Below are 25,070 nucleotides of genomic sequence, written 5' to 3'. Positions count from 1 at the left end.
GAATGACTGGGCCGCTCCCATAGATACAGAACTAAAAGACTGAATGACTGGGTCGTGTCCATAGATACAGAACAAAAAGACTGAATGACTGGGTCGCGTCCATAGATACAGAACAAAAAGACTGAATGACTGGGCCGCTCCCATAGATACAGAACAATAAGACTGAATGACTGGGCCGCTCCCATAGATACAGAACTAAAAGACTGAATGACTGGGCCGCTCCCATAGATACAGAACAATAAGACTGAATGACTGGGTCGCGTCCATAGATACAGAACAAAAAGACTGAATGACTGGGCCGCTCCCATAGATACAGAACAATAAGACTGAATGACTGGGCCGCTCCCATAGATACAGAACTAAAAGACTGAATGACTGGGTCGCGTCCATAGATACAGAACAAAAAGACTGAATGACTGGGCCGCTCCCATAGATACAGAACAATAAGACTGAACGACTGGGTCGCGTCCATAGATACAGAACGACTGGGTCGCGTCCATAGATACAGAACAAAAAGACTGAATGACTGGGTCGGGTCCATAGATACAGAACAAAAAGACTGAACGACTGGGTCGCGTCCATAGATACAGAACAAAAAGACTGAGAGACTGGTTCAACCAACAGCCGAACCGATAGAACAAATGACCAGCCGGCTTGGGTAGCAACCCTAGATTTGTGTCAGGACTATATCTTGTGGAAGGATGAAATAGTAAGAATAAATGAATCTAAATAATGTTTTTAATGAAAATATGTCAACCATTATTTGAATATGTTGGTAACCTGTTTTATAAAAGGGATAATGCCCTCAAAGCTGGTGTTTGGAGGATATATTGACACGGTTTGCTGGCCCTCAACAAACCCCACAGTTTGCTGTGCCAATAGATCCTCCAAACACCGGCTTTGTTGGCATTATCACTTAAATAAAACACAGAAAAATCACGTTTTTGATGCACCAGGCCTTTAAGTGATGTTTTTGTGTTGTGCCAGCCATCAGTTGAGACACAACATGCTCTTGAGTACTGCTATGTGGGTGTCATGTTTTGGGAATAATACATTGGAATAAAATGGACATTTTTACTTTCAAATGGTACCATAAAGATGGTTGAATGATCACACACATCAGGGAAAGTTGACTTGAATTGGGAATATATACCATTTAAAGCTGCAATATGTAAGACTCTGGCCGACCTGACCAAATTCACATAGAAATTTGTGTTATAGATCAGTCATTCTCATTGAACGCAAATCTAAGAAGCGGTAGATCTGTTTTATGTGCGCTCTACGTGTGCTATTTCTATGCTTCCCATTCTTACTTTCCCATTCTTTTACTTTCAATTGTGTACACCAGCTTCAAACATCTGAAAATACAATATTTTTATAGAAAATATAGTTCATAGCAGTTTAGATGGTACAATGATTCTCTACACCAAACTTTGCTTGTTGTGTCACATAAACTGAAATTAGGAAAACTATTAGAAGTTTAGCAACCAGGAAACGGCAGAGCGATTTCTACATAGTGCATCTTTAATTTGACGTTTAACGGTGGGTGGAGCAGCGGTCATCTTTGTGGTACTAATTAGAAGTTCAAATGTATTTTCAATTTCAATTATCAATGGTGTACCGGCTGCATTGCAGTGGTCTGAAGGGATAGGTCCATTCTAGGAATTATATTTCTATGACTGAAATGACACCCACCCTGTATTGAAGAGCATGTTGTGTCTCAACCGACGGTGGGCATAACACAGAAACCCATGTGAAATAGGGTCTAAGCTACAACATATGCAAATATATTTTTTAGATAATTGACGTTAAAGGTAAAACATAAAATCAAGAAATTATTAAATTGTTTAACAACCCTGTTGGTAAGCTTCTAAATGACATCAAACCTAAATATTTTCCAGTGATGAAGCCAATAAATGGCGTAGTGGTTAGAGAGTTGGACTAGTAACCGGAAGGTTGCAAGTTCAAACCCCCGAGCTGACAAGGTACAAATCTGTCGTTCTGCCCTTGAACAAGGCAGTTAACCCACTGTTCCTAGGCCGTCATTGAAAATAAGAATTTGTTCTTAACTGACTTGTCTGGTCAAATAAAGGTAAAAAAAAAAAAAAATGGGTTTGGAACTCAGGTCTGAAAAATATCTTTCTGACCACTTGGGCAAATATGTACAGTATGGAATGTTTCCCATGACTATATACAGACCCAAGTAATATACATGTAAGTATGTGCAGGCCCTGCAGTAGATTCACGTCCTGTCCAATGTACTTGTACATTCAAGCTGCCTCATGTCACAGAAGTAGTCTTGTTGGCTGTTCTGGCTTGGATAAGTCTCGTGTCAAGTGAGAGGTAAATACCTATATATACTCTACATAGCAAGGTAAGGTTACAGTATGGACAGGTGAGATACAGGTGTATCAACGTCAACAATTGGGTAATATTTTGTTGAGGCGTTGATCAATGAGCTTACAACCTGTCAAAAGACAGCCACAAGTTTGTTGAATTCGTAATGTGTTATCATGCTGTCAACCAAAATAAAAGCACAATTCTGTCTGAATTTTGGTATAGTCGTCACCTAAAATGTGTTACCACTGCGCTTTCAGCCATTAAAAAAAACAAAAACACAACGAAGTTCAAATGGGAATACAATGCCAGATATTTGGTTTATTTATACAACAATGTAATGTGTTCTCACTTTGCTTTATCTTAAAAGCAGAACCAAAATAACTAGATTACAGTTGAGATTACATTTAAAAAGTACATGGTGCAAGTGATCAACACCGTTGGAGATTCTGCAGAGATTATTACAGTAATAGTGAAGATCTCCACCGATCTGCGACCTTTGTAAGCTATCTTGAACATGCATGCTTTGATTATAATAAGACATTTAAAGCTACAGTAACCTCAAAATATGGCCATGGATGTGTACATTAGTTTGTAAAATAACCTTCACTTTAGGATATTTACTGTATTACAAAAGTCATATTGAATACTGTTTGGTTGAAAACGTAACCAAATATCCACATTTGAAGGAGATGATCTTCTTCTTGGATAGTTTAATCTGTGCCACTTACTAAGGGATGGATTCAATAACATCCGCATAGTGGTTGTTGTATGGAGGTGTCGGAGGTGGAACTGCGTTAGAGCTGTCAAATCCACAAGTGGCTCGTTGCCTTACTTTATCATAGACACTGCATGCAATGAAACCACACCCTGACTATAAACCGACAAATCCAACACAGCCTCATTACAATTTCCAAAAACTTTCGACTGATAGGCTATAAATCCGCTCCTCCAAATGAACATTTAAACATGCATTAGCCTAACATATGTTTGTCTCAAAGATTCATCCATGCAAGTCTAAGTACACAGGGCCGGTACAGTGACACTGCGAACGGCTCACTGGTTTGACATCAACAGTTTGACACTTGAGAGTTATTTCTAACATTGATACAGACTACACTTAATACTTCAAAGGAAGGGAGTCGTTTGTGACACACAAAAAGCAGCCACTCACCTACAGTACGTATCAGCTCATACTGTAGATACAGCTCCAACACCGTCAAAACATCTGCTGTGAGGATGTCGGCCAACGATGGTTAACGCTCGATCTGATTGAATCTGGGCATTCGTTTGGTTTTAATTCCAGTTTGGGTTCACGCCCTCCATCTCAACCAAAAAAATCTAAGTTAAAGAATAGGACTAAATCAAACACATTTTTAATAAAGTAGTATTCATTTAACTTAGATTTTTGGTTGAGATGGAGACGTGAATCCAATATATTCCTCATGAAACTTTTAAATTAAATTAGAAAAAAAGGGTTCCAAAAGGGTTCTGCTGCTGTTCCCATAGGAGAACCCGTTTTGGTTCCAGGTAGAACTCTTCAGGAAAGGGTTCCAAAAGGGTTCTGCTGCTGTTCCCATAGGAGAACCCTTTTTGGTTTCTGGTAGAACCCGTTTTGGTTCCAGGTAGAACTCTTCAGGAAAGGGTTCTACATTGGAACCCAAAAGGGTTCCACCTGGAACTTTGCAAATACTATATAGGCCTAAATAGTCTCATTGATGATGTATGACTTATAAAGTATCGTTCTACAGTGTTTCATTTGCTCTGTTAAACCTACCCTTTGAAATGACTTCCATAGCAACAGTGAATGTATTTTGTTTTTAATTGGAGATCTCTATATCATTCTCACCAGGGGAGCAACTTTCGGGACATGTCCCCCCCCCCCCCCCCCCCATGTTCTGAAATTGCATTTTTGTCCTGGCCAATTTTATAATTGGAATGTGATACAAAACAAGGCAACGGTTTGCTTTAGGACCATGCGGACGCCTCCAAGCGGTCAGGTAGGCTGTTTGGAGTGTTTATCTGGATTTTAAAAAATAAAAATAAAATAATAATAATTATGCCCCCCCCACTTCTAAAACCAAAGTTGCGCCCCTGATTCTCACGATAGCACATTGGTAATAGTTTGTAAGAAATATCAAAGCTAAGCTGGGCTTGTTTAAAACCCTGTATGGGAGACCGAAGGGATAGCTGTAGATAGACCAACTCTCCAGTAGGAGGTGCTGCATTGCTTTTCTGTCTGCTAGTGAATATAACGTTAAAGATCTGACATTTTTCCAAAGGTAGAAATGTAACATATTTTACAAGGTTTGTCTATGTTGAAAATGTGTTACAATGATGACATAATCATGTGATTGAAATTCCACCTCAAAACAACAGTTGATGACTTTTTGCAAATTCAATGTAATTTTATACATAGATTCCACATCACAATACGTTGACAAATTATGTTGAAAAAACCCCCCAACATAGATTCAACCAGTTTGTGCCCAGTGGGCATGTACAGTACACAGACATGTGACCACGGGTAAGAGTCTTCTCTTCATGTTAGATTAACAGACTCCACAAAGAAGAAAGTCCACGTCCCGACATGGCCAAAAGAAGTGTACTACAAAGGGAACAAAGGGCCATTTGTGACACACACACAACCAAAGGGAGCTAGATTATTAAACAATCACACAGTTCAGTTGTTTATGTACAAGCAAACAAACAAACAAAGAGGTTTGTTGATAAGGAGTCCATATGTAAACAGGTCCTACATCCTCCCAGTCCCAGCATTTATCGGCGCTACATAGCATGGTTGGGGTCAATTCGAATTGAAGGCATTCGAAAAGGGCCATCTATTTGAAATTGCTTCTCAAGAAACTATAAGTGAAAGCTGTTTATTTCTAAAGTTTTTCCATTTATTGAAGTTCAAATTCAAATCACTTCCTGAATTGACTACCTTCAATTCGAATTGGCTCCAACCCTGCGACATAGTAAGTACTGTAGTGGATGAGGTGGGTGAGGTGAATTTCTCCCATACTGTACAGTGAAGAGCTTGGAGCTTTGAGCACAAATCCATATTGTCCCTAAAGAGCAATCAATTTGCAGCAGTACTAATCTGAAACAGCCCTCTCCAGGGCAGCCCTGGTCTTAATGGTATTAAATGAATGGTTCATTAAGCAGTAGTCCTCTAGTCCTCTGGCTGGAGCTGCAGGGAGGTGTGGAAAGAGGAGCAATAGATTGGTCAAATATCCCCTCTCCTTCCCCAGGTGGAGAGATGCCTTCATATCTCAGTCAGTGGGATTCAGGGGGTGGTAAAATATCTCCTCTCCTTCCCCAGGTGGAGAGATGCCTTCATATCTCAGTCAGTGGGATTCAGGGGGTGGTAAAATATCTCCTCTCCTTCCCCAGGTGGAGAGATGCCTTCATATCTCAGTCAGTGGGATTCAGGGGGTGGGTAAATGAATAATGTCCTTCCTCTTTACTCCACTCTCCCCCTTTCTACCCACAGTCAGGATCCAATTAAATTCTGGGCAGATATGAAGGGGGGTGGTAGTATGTCTCTCCCTCCTTCCCTCACCCATAGCGAGGGTCCATATCAGTAGGTAGACTGGGGGGTGATAGGATGTATTCCGTGAGGCCTCCATGTATGATAGAGGAGGTCAGGCTCTTCCTGTTCTTCTTCATGGTCGACCGCCTCTGCCAGCGACACAGCAGCACCTCCACCTGTAATTGTTAAACCGATGACAGAAGAAAAAAATCAATCATTTCATATAAATTCTCAGGTCGTTATTGTAAAAGAGAACGTGTTCTCAATGACTTAACTGGTTGCAGTTATTTTCTGTGGTTAAACGTAATGTCTGTATAATTTGCATCTCAGTAGTAATAATCATGTTATGGGTTAGGGCTGATGGATTGTACATTACTGTTTAACATCTTTACTTTTTTTGGGAATGGGAAATCTACAAACGTACAGAGCAGACCAGCCTATGTATTGCAGTGGAGGCTGAAGGATTTCATAGTGAAACATTAAAGTGATGATAGATAAAACTATACTAAATATATTAAAGTCACCAAATAATTGATTAAAAGACACTGTTTTGCAATGGTCTATAGTAGCCTCAACAGCACTCTGTAGGGTAGCACCATGGTGTAGCCAGAGGACAGCTGGTTTCCGATTAAAAAATCCACCAGCCACTCAGATTTCTTACCAGCCAAAACATATATTTTTAAAATCTAAAATGACACTAAACAAAAACGGATGAGCATGATTTGTAATGTTTCTAAAACAACACATGTATTACTAGTGAGAAGTAATGTGGTATATTGTTTAATAAAAACATTTGTGACCTGAGTCTTAACCAAAATATCACAGATGAAACAATAATTTTTACCGTGGTAACGCAACTTGAGTCATGTTTCTGCCTGTAGGGTTGAGTCTGACTAGTGGAAGCGTTGTCTTCTCTTCTCTAGCAGTTGAAACTCAAAAAATAGAAAAAACAAGCTAGCTTGTGAGCAAAACAATGTAAATAGCTAAGAAACTGAAGGACAAAGTCTCAGTAGACTTTTGTTTCAAGTCAATTAGACCAACTTTTATCAATGTTTGCAGTGAATCTTTCACTCATCTCTTATGTTCGCACAGCCCCCAGCCAGGCAGTGCCCCCAGCCAGGCAGTGCCCCCAGCCAGGCACAGCCCCCAGCCAGGCAGTGCCCCCAGCCAGGCAGTGCCCCCAGCCAGGCAGTGCCCCCAGCCAGGCAGTGCCCCCAGCCAGGCAGTGCCCCCAGCCAGGCAGTGCCCCCAGCCAGGCAGTGCCCCCAGCCAGGCAGTGCCCCCAGCCAGGCAGTGTTGCAGAAATACTTTGAAAACAGTTACTGCAGTATTTATTGGACTATAAATGTGATCATACTTATTCATAAATGTCAGTGAAATGCTCACACGGTGGAGCCCTGACCACCCGCCAACATGTCTGGTGAAATAAACATCTTATGCCAAAATCTACGCTCATTTGGCAGATGGCGGATGTACATTTTTGGCCCTGGTTCTCACCCCCCGTCCATTGACTTGCACAGTAATTATGACAACTTCAGAGTTCTTGCTCTTCATTCAAAGACTTTAGTCGTGGACACTCGTACTGACAGTTGTGGCTGCTTCGCGTGATGTATTGTTGTCTCTACCTTCTTGCCCTTTGTGCTGTTGTCTTGTGTCCAATAATGTTTGTAGCATGTTTTGTGCTGCTACCATGTCGTGCTGCTGCCATGTTGTGTTGCTACCATGCTGTGTTGTCATGTGTTGCTGCCTTGCAATGTTGTTGTCTTATAGGTCTCTCTTTATGTAGTGTTGTCTCTCTTGTCGGGATGTGTGTTTTGCCCCCCTGCAGGAGGCCTTTTGCCTTTTGGTAGGCCGTTATTGTAAATAAGAATTTGTTCTTAACTGACTTGCCTAGTAAAATAAAGGTTAAATAAAACAACTGACATGTTGTCCACCCAATCAAATGATCAGAGAATGAATCTAGAACTGAAAGCATAAGCTACAGCTAGCTAGCACTGCGCATAAAATGTGGTGAGTAGTTGACTCAAAGAGAGAGACAGACAATTCAATTCAGTTCTTACAAAATGAGAGGCGAGAGAGAAAGAAAACAGAACAAAATGCGGGATAAACATACCTGAATTTGTCCAATAAAACTCTCATTTGCAACTGCTGGACTAATGATTACACCCTAGATCAGCTAGATGCAGGCAAGAGTGTGCAAGGTGGTATTGAATGTGTCACTGTCTGTCACCTTGATAACTCCACATTCTCTCAACCTGTGCACCTACACTACCGTTCAAAAGTTTGGGGTCACTTAGAAATGTCCTTGTTTTTGAAAGAAAAGCACATTTTGTTGTCCATTAAAATAACATCAAATTGATCAGAAATACAGTGTGGACATTGTTAATGTTGTAAATGACTATTGTAGCTGGAAACGGCTGATTTTTTTAATGGAATATCTACATAGGTGTACAGAGGCCCATTATCAGCAACCATCATAGACTGGCCAAGAAAAATAAAAGATTAAGATGGGCAAAAGAACACAGACTAGGATATAGAGATATGGCTTTTTCTTTGCAACTCTGCCTAGAAGGCCAGCATCCCGGGGTCGCCTCTTCACTGTCGACGTTGAGACTGGTGTTTTGCGGGTACTATTTAATGAAGCTGCCAGTTGACGACTTGTGAGGCATCTGTTTCTCAAACTAGACACTCTAATGTACTTGTCCTCTTGCTCAGTTGTGAACCAGGGCCTCCTACTCCTCTCTATATTCTGGTTAGAGACCGTTTGGGAAGGAAGTAGTACACAGCGTTGTACGAGATCTTCAGTGTCTTGGCAATTTCTCGCATGGAATAGCCTTCATTTCTGAGAACAAGAATAGACTGACAAGTTTCAGAAGAAAGTTCTTTGTTTCTGGCCATTTTGAGCCTGTAATCGAACCCACAAATGCTGATGCTCCAGATACTCAACTAGTCTAAAGAAGGCCAGTTTTATTGCTTCTTTAATCAGGACAACAGTTTTCAGCTGTGCTAACATAATTGCAAAAGGGTTTTCTAATGATCAATTAGCCTTTTAAAATGTTTGTTGACGTTGAGTGTGAGGTTATTTTCCTGACACCACACTCCGAGGGCCCTCACCTCCTCCCTGTAGGCTGTCTCGTCGTTGTTGTTAATCAAGCCTACCACTGTAGTGTCGTCTGCAAACTTGATGATTGAGTTGGAGGCGTGCATGGCCACACAGTCATGGGTGAACAGGGAGTACATGAGATAGCTGAGAACACACCCTTGTGGGGCCCCAGTGTTGAGGATCAGCGGGGTGGGATGTTGTTTCCTACCCTCACCACCTGGGGGCGGCCCGTCAAAGTCCAGGACCCAGTTGCACAGGGCGGGGTCGAGACCCAGGGTTTCGAGCTTAATGACGAGTTTGGAGGGCACTATGGTGTTAAATGCTGAGCTGTGATCGATGAACATAGGTATTCCTCTTGTCCAGATGGGTTAGGTCAGTGTGCAGTGTGATGGCGATTGCGTCGTCTGTGGACCTATTGGGGCGGTAAGCAAATTGGAGTGGGTCTAGGGTGTCAGGTAGGGTGGAGGTGATATGATCCTTGACTAGTCTCTAAAAGCACTTCATGATGAAGGAAGTGCGTGCATCGAGCGATAGTTGTTTAGCTCAGTAACCTTAGCTTTCTTAGGAACAGGAACAATGGTAGCCCTCTTGAAGCATGTGGGAACAGCAGACTGGGATAAGGAGTGATTGAATATGTCCGTAAACACACCAGCCAGCTGGTCTGCGCATGCTCTGAGGGCACGGCTAGGGATGCCGTCTGGGCCTGCAGCCTTGCGAGGGTTAACACGTTTAAATGTTTTACTCACCTCGGCTGCAGTGAAGGAGAGCCCACAGGTTTTGGTAGCGGGCTGTGTCAGTGGCACTGTATTGTCCTCAAAGGGAGCAAAGAAGTTGTTTAATTTGTCTGGGAGCAAGACGTCGGTGTCCACGACGGGGCTGGTTTTATTTTTGTAATCTGTGATTGACTGTGGACCCTGCCACATACGTCTCATGTCTGAGCCATTGAATTGCGACTCCACTTTGTCCCTATACTGACGCTTAGCTTGTTTGATTGCCTTAGAGGGAATAGCTACACTGTTTGTATTCGGTCATGTTTCCGGTTGCCTTGCCAAGATTAAAGGCAGTGGTTCACACTTTCAGTTTTGCGCGAATGCTGCCATCAATCCACGGTTTCTGGTTGGGGAAGGTTTTAATAGTCACCGTGGGTACAACAACACTGATGCACTTGCTAATAAACTTGCTCACCGAATCAGCGTACACAATGTTGTTGTCTGAGGCTATCCGGAACATATCCCAGTCCACATGATGGAAGCAATCTTGAAGCGTGGAATCAGATTGGTCGGACCAGCGTTGAACAGACCACGGGCGTTTCCTGTTTTAGTTTCTGTCTATAGGCGGGGAGCAACAAAATGTAGTCGTGGTCAGATTTGCCGAAAGGAGGGTGAGGGTAGGCTTGGTATGCGTCGCGGAAGTTAATCTTAAGCTTACCCCCTCCTTTTTCGAACATTCTGTTAAAAATCCCGCAACATTTCAGCGTCCTGCTACTCATGCCAGGAATATAGTATATGCATATGATTAGTATGTGTGGATAGAAAACACTCTGAAGTTTCTAAAACTGGTTAAATCACAGCTGTGACTATAACAGAGCGTGTGTTTCATCGAAAAGCGCAAGAAAAACTGGTCACTGAAAGCTGAAAATAATATCCATGCGCCACTTGCATGTATTGTTTAAAGGACACCAAATTAAATAAGGCAGAGATTGCAATTCCTACAGCTTCCACACGATGTCGCCAGAGTCGTCATTTTCCTGAGACTTCTTCTGTCTCCGACAGGATGTTTTGGAGGAGAGATTTTCGACTATGATTTCAAGACGTGGAGCTATTGAATACACATCGCCCGTGATCATTTTGATAGATTATAAACGTTTACTAATACCTAAAGTTGGATTACAAAAGTATTTCGAAGTGTTTTGTGAAAGTTTATCGTCAACTTTTTTAATTTTAAAAAATGACGCAGCGTTTTGAAACAATGTTTTTTTCTGAATTACACAGTTTCCATAGATGGCTATCTTGGGTATATATGGACCGATTTAATCGAAAAAAATACCCAATAGTGATGTTTATGGGGCATATAGGAGTGCCAAGAAAGAAGCTCGTCAAAGGTAATGAATGTTTTATATTTTATTTCTGCTATTTGTGTAGCGCCGACTACGCTAATTCTTTTGTTTACGTCACCTTCAGGCATTTTGGGGTGTTGCATGCTATCAGATAATAGCTTCTCATGCTTTCGCCGAAAAGCATTTTAAAAATCTGACTTGTTGGCTAGATTCACAGCGAGTGTAGCTTTAATTCAATACCCTGTATGTGTGTTTTAATGAACGTTTGAGTTTTAACGAGTACATTTAGCATTTAGCGTAGCGCATTTGCATTTCCAGGTGCCTAGTTGAGACATCTGCGTCTCAGATAGGAGCAACTGGTTTTAAAGTAGCAATGATCCAGAATGCTGCCAGCCCAGGTCACACATTCGATACGCTGATAAAATTTAGGGAGCCTTGTTTTCAGATTAGCTTTCTTACAATCCCCAGTTACAATAAATGCAGCCTCAGGATATATGGTTTTCAGTTTACATAGAGTCCAAAGTTCTTTCAGGGCCGTCGCGGTGTCTGCTTGTGGGGGGATATACTGTACACGGCTATGATTATAATCGAAGAGAATTATTTTAGTAGATAATGCGGTCAGCATTTGATTGTAAGGAATTCTAGGTCAGGTGAACAAAAGAACTTGAGTTCCTGTATGTTGTTATGATTACACCATGACTTGTTAATCATAAGGCATACACCCCCGCCCTTCTTACCAGAGAGGTGTTTGTTTCAGTCAGCGCGATGTGTGACGAAACCGGGTGGCTGTACAGACTCTGATAACGTATCCCGAGTGAGCCATGTTTCCGTGAAACAGAGAAGGTTACAATCTCTGATGTCTCTCTGGAAGGCAACCCTTGCTCGAATTTCATCTACCTTGTCAAGAGACTGGACATTGGCGAGTAGTATACTCTGGAGCAGTGAGTAATGTGCCTGTCTACGGAGCTTGACCAGAAGACCGCTCTGTCTGCCCCATCTACGGCACTGTTGTTTTGGGTCGCCTACAGGGATCCAATCCATTGTCCTGGGTGGTGGTCCAAACAGAGGATCCGATCCATTGTCCTGGGTGGTGGTCCAAACAGAGGATCTGATCCATTGTCCTGGGTGGTGGTCCAAACAGAGGATCTGATCCATTGTCCTGGGTGGTGGTCCAAACAGAGGATCTGATCCATTGTCCTGGGTGGTGGTCCGAACAGAGGATCTGATCCATTGTCCTGGGTGGTGGTCCAAACAGAGGATCTGATCCATTGTCCTGGGTGGTGGTCCGAACAGAGGATCTGATCCATTGTCCTGGGTGGTGGTCCAAACAGAGGATCTGATCCATTGTCCTGGATGGTGGTCCAAACAGAGGATCTGATCCATTGTCCTGGATGGTGGTCCAAACAGAGGATCTGATCCATTGTCCTGGGTGGTGGTCCAAACAGAGGATCTGATCCATTGTCCTGGATGGTGGTCCAAACAGAGGATCTGATCCATTGTCCTGGATGGTGGTCCAAACAGAGGATCTGATCCATTGTCCTGGGTGGTGGTCCAAACAGAGGATCTGATCCATTGTCCTGGGTGGTGGTCCAAACAGAGGATCTGATCCATTGTCCTGGGTGGTGGTCCAAACAGAGGATCTGATCCATTGTCCTGGATGGTGGTCCAAACAGAGGATCTGATCCATTGTCCTGGGTGGTGGTCCAAACAGAGGATCTGATCCATTGTCCTGGGTGGTGGTCCAAACAGAGGATCTGATCCATTGTCCTGGGTGGTGGTCCAAACAGAGGATCTGATCCATTGTCCTGGGTGGTGGTCCAAACAGAGGATCTGATCCATTGTCCTGGATGGTGGTCCAAACAGAGGATCCGCTCCATTGTCCTGGGTGGTGGTCCAAACAGAGGATCTGATCCATTGTCCTGGGTGGTGGTCCAAACAGAGGATCTGATCCATTGTCCTGGGTGGTGGTCCAAACAGAGGATCTGATCCATTGTCCTGGATGGTGGTCCAAACAGAGGATCCGCTCCATTGTCCTGGATGGTGGTCCAAACAGAGGATCTGATCCATTGTCCTGGGTGGTGGTCCAAACAGAGGATCTGATCCATTGTCCTGGGTGGTGGTCCAAACAGAGGATCTGATCCATTGTCCTGGATGGTGGTCCAAACAGAGGATCTGATCCATTGTCCTGGGTGGTGGTCCAAACAGAGGATCTGATCCATTGTCCTGGATGGTGGTCCAAACAGAGGATCTGATCCATTGTCCTGGGTGGTGGTCCAAACAGAGGATCTGATCCATTGTCCTGGGTGGTGGTCCAAACAGAGGATCCGATCCATTGTCCTGGGTGGTGGTCCAAACAGAGGATCCGCTTCGGGAAAGTCATATTCCTGGTCATAATGTTGGTAAGTTGACAATTATCTTATATTCAATAGTTCTTCCCAGCTGTATGTAATAAGACTTACATACAGTGCTGTGCTTGTTGAGTGTCCTTCCCTATAAGCGTGCTGAAATTATGTTGTCAATTTGTTTACTGTAAAATAGCATTGTATCTGGTCAAACACAATTTTTTCCAGAAGTTTACTAAGAGTTGGTAACCGGCTGATTGGTCGGCTATTTGAGCCAGTAAAGGGGGCTTTACTATTCTTGAGTAGGATAAGTAATTCAGGTTCCCTCCGGGCCTGAGGGCACACGCTCTCTAGTAGGCTTAAATTGAAGATGTGGCAAATAGGAGTGGAAATAGTCTGCCATTATCCTCAGTAATTTTCCAACTAGATTGTCAGACCCCGGTGGCTTGTCATTGTTGATGGACAACAATCATTTTTTCACCTCTTCCAAACTGACTTTACGGAATTCAAAACCACAATTCTTGTCTTTCATAATTTGGTCCGATATACTTGGATGTGTAGTGTCAACATTTGTTGATGGCATGTCATCCCTAAGTTTGCTTATCTTGTCAATGAAAAACACATTAAAGTAGTTTGCGATATCAGTGGGCTTGGTGATGAATGAGCCATCTGATTCAATGAATGAAGGAGCCGAGTTAGCTTTTTTTCCCAAAATGTAATTTAAGGTGCCCCAAAGCTTTCTACTATCATTCTTTATATAAGTTATCTTTGTTTCATAAATGTAATAAATTCTTTTTTATTTAGGTTAGTCACCTGATTTCTTAATTTGCAGTAAGTTTGCCAAATCACCTGGGCTGACAGACTTAATTGCCATACCTTTTGCCTCATCCCTCTCAACCATACAATTTTTCAATTACTCATCAATCCGAGGGGATATAACCGTTTTTACAGTAATTTTCTTAATGGGCGCAGTCTTATTAGTAACTGAAATAAGTAGTTTCATAAATGCGTCAAGAGCAGCGTCTGGTTGATCCTCATTACACACCACAGACCATCAAATATTCTTTACATCGTCAACATATGAATAAGTACAAAACTTATTGTATGACCTCTTATACGCTATATTAGGCCCAGCCTTTGTAACTTTGGTTTTCCTAGATATGGCTATTATATTGTGATCACCACATCCTATGGATTTGGATACTGCTTTAAAACAAATATCTGCTGTATTAGTAAAGTATTTAATTCCTGTGCTGTTTGTAAATACCCTGGTAGGTTGACTGACAACCTGATCCAGGTTGCAGGCACTGGTTACAGTTTTAAGTTTTTTCCTGAGTGGGCAGCTTGATGAAAGCCAGTCAATATTTAAATCACCCAGAAAATATACTTCTCTGTTGATATCACATATATTATCAAGCATTTCACACATATTATCCAGATACTGACGGTTAGCACTTGGTGGTCTATAGCAGCTTCCCACCAGAATGGGCTTTAGGTGAGGCAGATGAACCTGTAGCCATATTACTTGAACAGTATTTAACATTAGATCGTTAACAATGTCTACACTGTATTTCTGATCAATTTTATGTTATTTTAATGGACAGAAAAGTAGATTCTTTCAAGAACAAGGACATTTCTAAGTGACCCCAAACCTCTGAAGGTAGTGTACACTGTAAACTGAATTGAATTGTGATGATAACAGTGAATGAATTTTGCACACAATGTACTTCGTTTTCCATTTTCTTTTTAATCAGGACTAATACTTGATTTGATTGTGCATGAAATTGTTATGGTAAAAAAAAAATGCATAACAGGAGAGTAATTACCCATAATTCTGCACCTTTCTATAGCTGAATCATCATGATGTAATGACTGCAAAGAAAATCAGTTGATCGACTGGGACGCTTAGACTGAAGTGTTTGTGCTAGTCTTTTTTCAGTAAGTCGTGTTCTTTTGATTAATGTATTGGCAATTTTGAATGATCATTTCGTATAGATTAATGTATTTATGTTTTGAGAAGGCATCTCCATTTTGAAAATGTATTTTAATGTTTTGCATTAGGCCACTGAGTTAGTTCTGTGTCATGTGAACATTGCCATGAAAATAGCCAATATTGTAAAAAAAAAAAAAAATGATTGAGAAAAACTGTTAATAATGGCAAAATACAAATAGTTATAAAATATACAGTACCAGTCAAAAGTTTGGATACACCTACTCATTCATGGCTTTTTCTTTCTTTTTTTTTCTTTTTACAATGTTCTACATTGTAGAATAATAGTGAAAACATCAGAACTATGAAATAACACATATGGAATTATGAAGTAACCAAAAAAGTGTGAAACAAATCAAAATATTTTCTATATTTGAGATTCTTCAAAGTACCCACCCTTTGTCTAGATGACAGCTTTGCCTAGATGACAGCTGGCCTTCTCTCAACCAGCTTCATGAGGAATGCTTTTCTAACAGTCTTGAAGGAGTTCCCACATTTGCAGAGCACTTGTTGGCTGCTTTTCCTTCACTCTGCAGTTCAAGACATCCCAAACCATCTCGATTGGGTTGAGGTTGGATGATTGTGGAGGCCAGGTCATCTGATGGAAAACTCTATCACTCTCCTTCTTGGTCAAATTGCCCTTACACAGCCTGGAGATGTGTTTTGGGTCAATGTTCTGTTGAAAAAATAATGACAGTCCCACTAAGCGCAAACCAGATGGCCTATCGCTGCAGAATGCTGTGGTAGACATGCTGGTTAAGTGTGCCTTGAATTCTAAATAAATCACTGACAGTGCCACCAGAAAAGCCCCCCCCCCCCCACACCTCCTCCTCCATGCTTCACAGTGGGAACCACACATGCGGAGATCATGCATTCACCTACCCTGTGTCTCACAAAGACACAGCAGTTGGAACCAAAAATCTCAAATTTGTACTCATCAGACCAAAGGACAGATTTCCACCAGTCTAATGTCCATTGCTTGTGTTTCTTTTTCTTGGCCCAAGCAAGTCTCTTTTTATTATTGGTGTCCTTTAGTAGTGGTTCCTTTGCAGCAATTGTACCATGAAGGCCTGATTCATGCAGTCTCCTCTGAACAGTTGATGTTGAGATGTGTTCTGTTACTTGAACTCTGTGAAGCATTTATTTGGGCTGCAATCTGAGGTGCAGTTAACTCTAATGAACTTATCCTCTGCAGCAGAGGTAACTGGGTCTTCCTTTCCTGTGGAGGTCCTCATGAGAGCCAGTTATCATAGCGCTTGATGGTTTTTGCGACTGCACTTGAAGAAACTTTCAAAGAACTTGACATTTTCCGGATTGACTGACCGTCATGTCTTAAAATGATGGACTGTCATTTCTCTTTGCTTATTTGAGCTGTTCCTGCCATAATATTGACATGGTATTTTACCAAATAGGGCTATCTTCTGTATATCATCCCTACCTTGTCACAACACAACTGATTGTCTCAAATGCATTTAGAACTAAAAAAATTCCACAAATTAACTTTTAACAAGGCACACCTGTTAATTGAAATGCATTCCAGGTGACAAACTCATGAGGCTGGTTGAGAGAATGCCAAGAGTGTGCAAAGCTGTCATCAAAGCAAAGGGTGGCTACTTTGAAGAATCTAAAAGATAAAATATTTAGATTTGTTTAACACTTTTTTAAGTTACTTCATGGTTACATATATGTTATTTCATAGTTTTGATGCCTTCACTATTATTAATCAATGTAGAAAATAATAAGAAATAAAGAAAAACCACAGGAATGAGTAGGCGTGTCCAAACTTTTGATTGGTACTGTATACAAATATACAGTATATACAGTGTACGGTGCATTTGGGAAAATGTTCAGACCCCTTGACTTTTTCCACATTTTGTTATGTTACAGCCTTACTCTAAAATGTATTAAAGAAAAAAATGTTCCTCATCAATCTACACAAAATCACCCCATAATGACAAAGCAAAAACAGGTTTCTAGAAATGTTTGCAAATTTATAAAAAAAAATAAAGACAGAAATACCTGATTTACATAAGTATTCAGACCCTTAGCTATGATATTTGAAATTGAGCTCAGGTGCATCCTGTTTCCATTGGTCATCCATGTTTCTACAACTTGATCAGAGTCCACCTGTGGTAAATTCAATTGATTGAACATGATTTGGAAAGGCACACACCTGTCCATATAAAGTCCCACAGTTGACAGTGCATGTCAGAGCAAAAACCAAGCCATGAGGTCGAAGGAATTGTCTTTAGAGCTCCGAGACAGGATTGTGTCGAGGCACAGATCTGGGGAAGGGTACCAAAACATTTATGCAGCATTGAAGGTCACCAAGAACACAGTGGCCTAAATCTTTCTTAAATGGAAGAAGTTTGGAAGCACCTAGACTCTTCCTAGAGCTCCAGAGTTCCTTTGTGGAGATGGGAGAACATTCCAGAAGGACAACCATCTCTGCAGCACTCCACCACTCTACCAATCAGGCCTTTATGGTAGAGTGGCCAGACGGAAGCCACTCCTCAGTAAAAGGCACAACCCCACTTAGAGTTTCCCAAAAGGCATCTAAAGACTCTCAGACCATGAGAAGCAAGATTCTCTGGTCTGATGAAACCAAGATTGAAGTCTTTGGCTTGAATGCCAAGCGTCACATCTGGATGAAACCTGGCACCATCCCTACGGTGACACATGGTGGTGGAATCATGCTGTGAGGATGTTTTTCATTGGCAGTGACTGGGAGACTAATCAGGATCAAGGGAAAGATGAACAGAGCAAAGTATAGTGAGATCCTTGATGACAACATGCTCCAGAGCACTCAGGACCTCAGACTGGGGCAAAGGTTTTCCTTCCAGTAGGACAATGACCATAAGCACACAGCCAAGACAACGCAGGCGTGGCTTCGGTACAAGTCTCTGAATGTCCTTGGGGGGCCCATCCAGAGCCCGGACTTGAACCAGATTGAACATCTCTGGAGCGACTCTCCCCATTCAGCCTGACAGAGCTTGAGGAGCTGCAGAGAAGAACGAGAGAAACTCCCCAAAGACAGCTGTGCCAAGCTTGTAGCGTCATACCAGACAAGACTCTAGGCTGTCATCGCTGCCAAAGGTGCTTCAACAAATTACTGAGTAAAAGGTCTGAATACTTATATAAATGTGATATTTCCGTGTTTTCAATTTCTAAAAACCTGTTTTTGCTTAGTCATTATGGGGTATTGCGTGTAGAGCAGTGGTTCCCAAACGTTTTATAGTCCCGTTCCCCTTCCACCATTCCGCCTCCAGCTGCGTACCCCCTCTAGCACCAGGGTCAGTGCACTCTCAAATGTTGTTTTTTTGCCATCATTGTAAGCCTGCCACACACACACACACACACACACACACACACACACACACACACACACACACACACACACACACACACACACACACACACACACACACACACACTATACGATGCATTTATTAAACATAAGAATGAGTGTGAGTTTGTCACAACCCGGCTCGTGGGAAGTGACAAAGAGCTCTTATAGGACCAGGGCACAAATAATAATATAATAATAATCATTAATTTTGCTCTTTATTTAGCCATCTTACATATGAAACCTTATTTGTTCATCAAAAATTGTGAATAACTCACCACAGGTTAATGAGAAGGGTGTGCTTGAAAGGATGCACATAACTCTGCAATGTTGGGTTGTATTGGAGAGAGTCTCAGTCTTAAATAATTTCCCACACACAGTCTGTACCTGTATTTAGTTTTCATGCTAGTGAGGCCGGGGAATCCACTCTCACATAGGTACCTGGTTGCAAAGGGCATCAGTGTCTTAATAGCGCGATTTGCCAAGGCAGGATACTCTGAGCGCAGCTCTATCCAGAAATCTGTCAGTGGGGCTTCTGATTATTCAATTCAATTTTCACAGAACTGCTTGTTGCAATTTCAATGAGGCTCTCTTGTTCAGATATACAGTAGGTAAGTGGACTGGAGGCAGGGCATGAAAGGGATAACGAATCCAACGAAATAACCTCCTATTCCTTTTTAGTGCACTACTTTGACCAAAGCCCCATGGGACCTGATCAAAAGTAGTGCACTATACAGGAAATAGGGTGCCATTTGGGATGCATCCACTACCTGTTCTCTGAAGAAGCTGGTAGTCAGGGTGTAGAGGATAGGGTTCAGGGCACTGTTGATGGGTAATATAAAGATCACCACCCAGGATGAGATGGTACCTGGAGGGGGAGAGAGAGAGGGAGTTAGAGGTGTGTGTGTGTGTGTGCCTTTGTGTATTAACTGCAGTGTTGGGGATTAGTGAACTTCATGTAGGTCAACTAGTAATTTAACTTCGTTTTGCGTTAGCTTGGTGGTAGTTGAACTCAATTCAAATCTAGGTAGTGTTTCCACTAGTTAATTGCAACTTTTTTTTTTACCATGTAGCGGTGTAGCTAACTACTGGAACTACACACTACTGTTTTACCATGTAGCGGTGTAGCTAACTACTGGAACTACACACTACTGTTTTACCATGTAGCGGTGTAACTAACTACTGGAACTACACACTACTGTTTTACCATGTAGCGGTGTAGCTAACTACTGGAACTACACACTACTGTTTTACCATGTTGCGGTGTAGCTAACTACTGGAACTACACACTTCTGTTTTAACATGTAGCTAACTACTGGAACTATACACTACTGTTTTACCATGTAGCTAACTACTGGAACTACACATTACTGTTTTACCATGTAGCGGTGTAGCTAACAACTGGAACTATACACTACTGTTTTACCATGTAGCGGTGTAGCTAACTACTGGAACTACACACTTCTGTTTTAACATGTAGCTAACTACTGGAACTATACACTACTGTTTTACCATGTAGCGGTGTATCTAACTACTGGAACTACACACTACTGTTTTACCATGTAGCGGTGTAGCTAACAACTGGAACTATACACTACTGTTTTACCATGTAGCGGTGTAGCTAACTACTGGAACTATACACTACTGTTTTACCATGTAGCAAACTACTGGAACTATACACTACTGTTTTACCATGTAGCTAACTACTGGAACTACACATTACTGTTTTACCATGTAGCGGTGTAGCTAACTACTGGAACTATACACTACTGTTTTACCATGTAGCGGTGTAGCTAACTACTGGAACTACACACTACTGTTTTACCATGTAGCGGTGTAGCTAACTACTGGAACTACACACTACTGTTTTACCATGTAGCGGTGTAGCTAACAACTGGAACTACACACTACTGTTTTACCATGTAGCGGTGTAGCTAACAACTGGAACTATACACTACTGTTTTACCATGTAGCGGTGTAGCTAACTACTGGAACTATACACTACTGTTTTACCATGTAGCGGTGTAGCTAACTACTGGAACTATACACTACTGTTTTACCATGTAGCGGTGTAACTAACTACTGGAACTACACACTATTGTGTATCCCAAAGGGGCCCTGGTGCGGGTCTTCTCAGAAACACGTCTGTAACATCTGAATAGTTTGCGCTACAAACTATTATGACCCGTTTATGACGCTCACACGCCACACAAGAGTCGTTTGAAGGTAAGGAATTATTTTACATAGAAGATCATAGGAAATTCCAGGACATACTATATCATTAATAAACTCACATAGTCGCTGTCACAAACTCCAACCTCCACACAGTTGTCACTGACTAGTTGGATATTAATTTCCTACTGAGCAAGCAATTTATGTACTTACAGCATTCTTTAAATACATATTTTTTTAAAATTTGATTGACATTGGTCAATAAAGCTCATAAATGCAACTGATTATTTCAATTTGTTTTGTGTTCTACTTGTTGACCTGAAAATAAAATTGTGAGGCAGATTTTTACTGGGGTCATCAAGCCTGATGCTAATAGGCTTTTAACATATGACCCCAAAGTGATCGGTTGTTACAATTTATAGTCTATGACATTTCAGATTAACATACGATCATTTTTCACTCATTCGTTTGAATGTAGTGAACTACTTTTTCAAAGGAACTTTAGTTAAGTAAACCTTATTTTCATAGGGGTAGTTTTAGTGTAGCATAACTTCTGTGTAAATTAATTGATAGCTTGGTAAACTACATTTTCAGAGTAGCTTCCCCAACAATGATTACCTGGTATCTCGACCTGCAACAGGGACAGTATTTACCTGGTATCTCGACCTGCAACAGGGACAGTATTTACCTGGTATCTCGACCTGCAACAGGGACAGTATATACCTGGTATCTCGACCTGCAACAGGGACAGTATTTACCTGGTATCTCGACCTGCAACAGGGACAGTATTTACCTGGTATCTCGACCTGCAACAGGGACAGTATTTACCTGGTATCTCGACCTGCAGCTTGGACAGTATTTACCTGGTATCTCGACCTGCAGCTGGGACAGTATTTACCTGGTATCTCGACCTGCAACAGGGACAGTATTTACCTGGTACCTCGACCTGCAACAGGGACAGTATTTACCTGGTACCTCGACCTGCAGCAGGGAAAGTATTTACCTGGTATCTCGACCTGCAGCTGGGACAGTATTTACCTGGTATCTCGACCTGCAGCTGGGACAGTATTTACCTGGTATCTTGACCTGCAACAGGGATAGTATTTACCTGGTATCTCGACCTACAGCAGGGACAGTATTTACCTGGTATCTCGACCTTCAACAGGGACAGTATTTACCTGGTATCTCGACCTACAGCAGGGACAGTATTTACCTGGTATCTCGACCTGCAGCAGGGACAGTATCTTGACCATGAAGATGGGGATCCAGCAGAGGGCATCAGAGAAGACGATGAAGAAGAACCTGTTAGCTACAGCCACATCTCTGTGTAGCCTGCTCCTCAGGTCTGTAACAGAACAACATGTTAGCTACAGCAACGTCTCTGTGTAGCCTGCTCTTCAGGTCTGTAACAGAACAGCCCGTTAGCCACAGCTAGGTCTCTGTGTAGCCTGCTCCTCAGGTCTGTAACAGAACAGCCTGTTAGCTACAGCAACGTCTCTGTGTAGCCTGCTCTTCAACAAAGCTTAAACTACAAATAATATTAAAGTAAGAGATTGTTTACTTTTTACAAGAGGGTTCAGAGTTCACTTGTGGTCTTCCTTTACAGGGCCTGAAAATATTCACACCCCTTGACCTATTCCACATTTTGTTGTGTTCAGCTTGAATTTAAAATAGATACAATTAAGATGTTGTGTCACTTGCCTACACACAATGCCCCATAATGTCAAAGTGGAATTATGTTTTAGAAATGTTTACAAATTCCTTAAAAATTAAGAGCTGAAATGTATTGAGTCAATAAGTATTCAACCTCTTTGTTATGGCAAGCCTAAGTTCAGGAGTTAAAAACTTGCTTAATTAATAAGTCACATAATAAGTTGCATGGACTCACTCTGTGTGCAATAGAGTTTAACATGATATTTGAATGACTTCACCAATGAATTTAAAACACCTAGTAAACCACAAAAGCAGACATTGAATATCCCTTTGAGCACGGTGAAGTTATTAATTACACTTTGGAAGCTGAATCAATACAACCAGTCACTACAAAGATACAGGCGTCCTTTCTAACTGAGTTGCCGGAGAGAAAGGAAACCGCTAAGTGATTTTATCATGAGGCCAGTGACTTTAAATCAGTTACAGAGTTTAGTGGCTGTGACAGGAGAAAACTGAGGATGGATCAACAACATTGTAGTTATTCCACAGTATAAATCTAAATGACAGAATGCAAAGGAAGAAGCTTGTACAGAATTTAAAAAAAATCCTAAACATGCATCCTGTTTGTAATAAGGCACAAAAGTCAGACTGCTAAAAAAATTGGCTAGGAAATGTACTTTATGTCCAGAATGCAAAGCATTATGTTTGGGGCAAATCAGACACAACACATCACTGAGTACCACTCTTCATACAGTATTTTCAAGCATGGTGGTGGCTGCATCATGTTCTGGGTATGCTTGTCATCGGCAAGGACTTTGGAGTTTTTTAGGATTAAAATAAATGGAATAGAGCTAAGCACAGGCAAAATCCTACAGGAAAACCTGGTTCAGTCTGCTTTCCAACAGACAAATTCACCTTTCAGCAGGACAATAACCTAAAACACAAGGTTCGTTCCTACACACATTGAGTCACGTGGCTGTGGCTTGCTAGATAAAGCAGGCACACAGGCATTGAGGCATTCAGTTACTGTTTTATTGAACGTCAGAATGGGCAAAACGAGGGACCTAAGTGACTTTGAGCGTGGTATGATCTTTGGTGCCAGTTCCAGTATCTCAGAAACTGGATTTTCACACACGACAGTGTCAAGGGTTTACCGAGAATGGTGCTACAAACAAAAAAACATCCAGTCAGCGGCAGTCCTGGGGACGAAAACTTCTAGTTGATGAGAGGTGAAAGGAGAATGGCAAGAATCGGTAAGAACAGGCAAGAACAGGCAGGCCACAAACAGGCAGATAACGGAGCAGTACAAAAGTGGTGCAGAATCTTGGTACGCTCCACTCGTTGGTCCTTGTCGCGGATGGGCTATTGCAGCAGACGACCACGCCGGGCTCCACTCCTATCAGCTAAAACAAGAAGTGGCTCCAGTAGAAAAACATCACCTGGTCCGACGAATCCTGGTTTCTGTTGCGTCATACTGATGACAGAGTCAGGATTTGGCGTAAACAGCATGAGTCAGCGGTTGGTGGCACCTTAATTGGGGAGATTCGGCATTTAGTAATGACTGGAAAGTGGAATGAAATCAAATAGATCAAACACACCGTTTCTGGGTGTTTGTTGCCATTCCATATGTTCCGTTCTGGCCATTACTATGAGTCGTTCCCCACTGAGTGTACACATTGAGTCCTCTAAATGTTGAAAATCCGTAGGCAAAGGAGAGAAACAATATGCAGTTTCAGGTCATGTGGCGGAGTGTGATGCGGGCGCTGGAGAAGGGGGTGTGAGCTGATGGGGTCAAGGCAGGGTGACGTCATTGATGTTTGTTTGTGTTTGTACATGTTTGTTTTGTATTTTTAAAATGTAAAAGTGTTCAAAAAAAAAATAATGTTCCTGAGTGGCCTAGTTACAGTTTTGACTTCAATCGGCTTGAAAATCTATGGCAAGACTTGGAAATGGCTGTCTAGCAATGGTCAACAACCAACTTGATTGAGCTTGAATATTTGTTTGTATAATAAAGTGCAAATATTGTACAATCCAGGTGTGCAACGCTCTTAGAGACCCAGAAAGACTCACAGCTGTAATCACTGTCAAAGGTGATTCTAACACTCTCAGGAGTGTGAATACTTATGTACATGAGATATTTCTGTATTTCATTTTTAATAAATGTGCAAAAATGTCTAAAAACACATTTTCACTTTGTCATTATGGGATATTGCGATGTCATTATGGGGTATTGTGATGTCATTATGTGGTATTGTGATGTCATTATGGGATAATGTGTGTAGATGGGTGAGAAAAACATATCCATTTTGAATTCAGGCTGTAACACAACATGTGGAACAAGTCCAGAGGTATGAATACTTTCTGAAAGCACTGTAAGTATTATTGTACCTGTAGCATTGATTCCAGTCTTATAGATGGAGTAGAACATGGAGGAGTAGGAGAACACGATCACCAGGAAGGCTACCAGGTTCAGACCTATGGACACACACGGACACACAAAGTGCAGAATTAACACATACCCACACACACTCGTTAT

General features: G+C 41.7%; 1 protein-coding gene across 1 annotated transcript in view; it reads right to left on the bottom strand.

Moving 5' to 3' along the window:
* Positions 1-4,436: 4,436 nt before the first annotated feature.
* Positions 4,437-25,070, bottom strand: part of LOC139388047 (relaxin family peptide receptor 2a) — a 204,985-nt gene continuing 184,351 nt past the window's right edge. Inside the window, exons 19-22 of the mRNA XM_071134545.1 lie at positions 24,923-25,009; positions 22,095-22,226; positions 19,480-19,577; positions 4,437-6,048 (exon numbers count right to left, since the gene is read on the bottom strand). Coding sequence (XP_070990646.1) covers positions 5,899-6,048; positions 19,480-19,577; positions 22,095-22,226; positions 24,923-25,009 — 467 coding nt within the window. The 3' untranslated portion in view covers positions 4,437-5,898. The remainder of the gene's footprint in view (positions 6,049-19,479; positions 19,578-22,094; positions 22,227-24,922; positions 25,010-25,070) is intronic.

The sequence above is a fragment of the Oncorhynchus clarkii genome, chromosome 29 (genome assembly GCF_045791955.1).
Source record: "Oncorhynchus clarkii lewisi isolate Uvic-CL-2024 chromosome 29, UVic_Ocla_1.0, whole genome shotgun sequence".
Classification (NCBI taxonomy): domain Eukaryota; kingdom Metazoa; phylum Chordata; class Actinopteri; order Salmoniformes; family Salmonidae; genus Oncorhynchus; species Oncorhynchus clarkii.
Note: the sequence above shows the minus strand (reverse complement) of the source record. Positions and strands in the feature narration are given on the sequence as shown.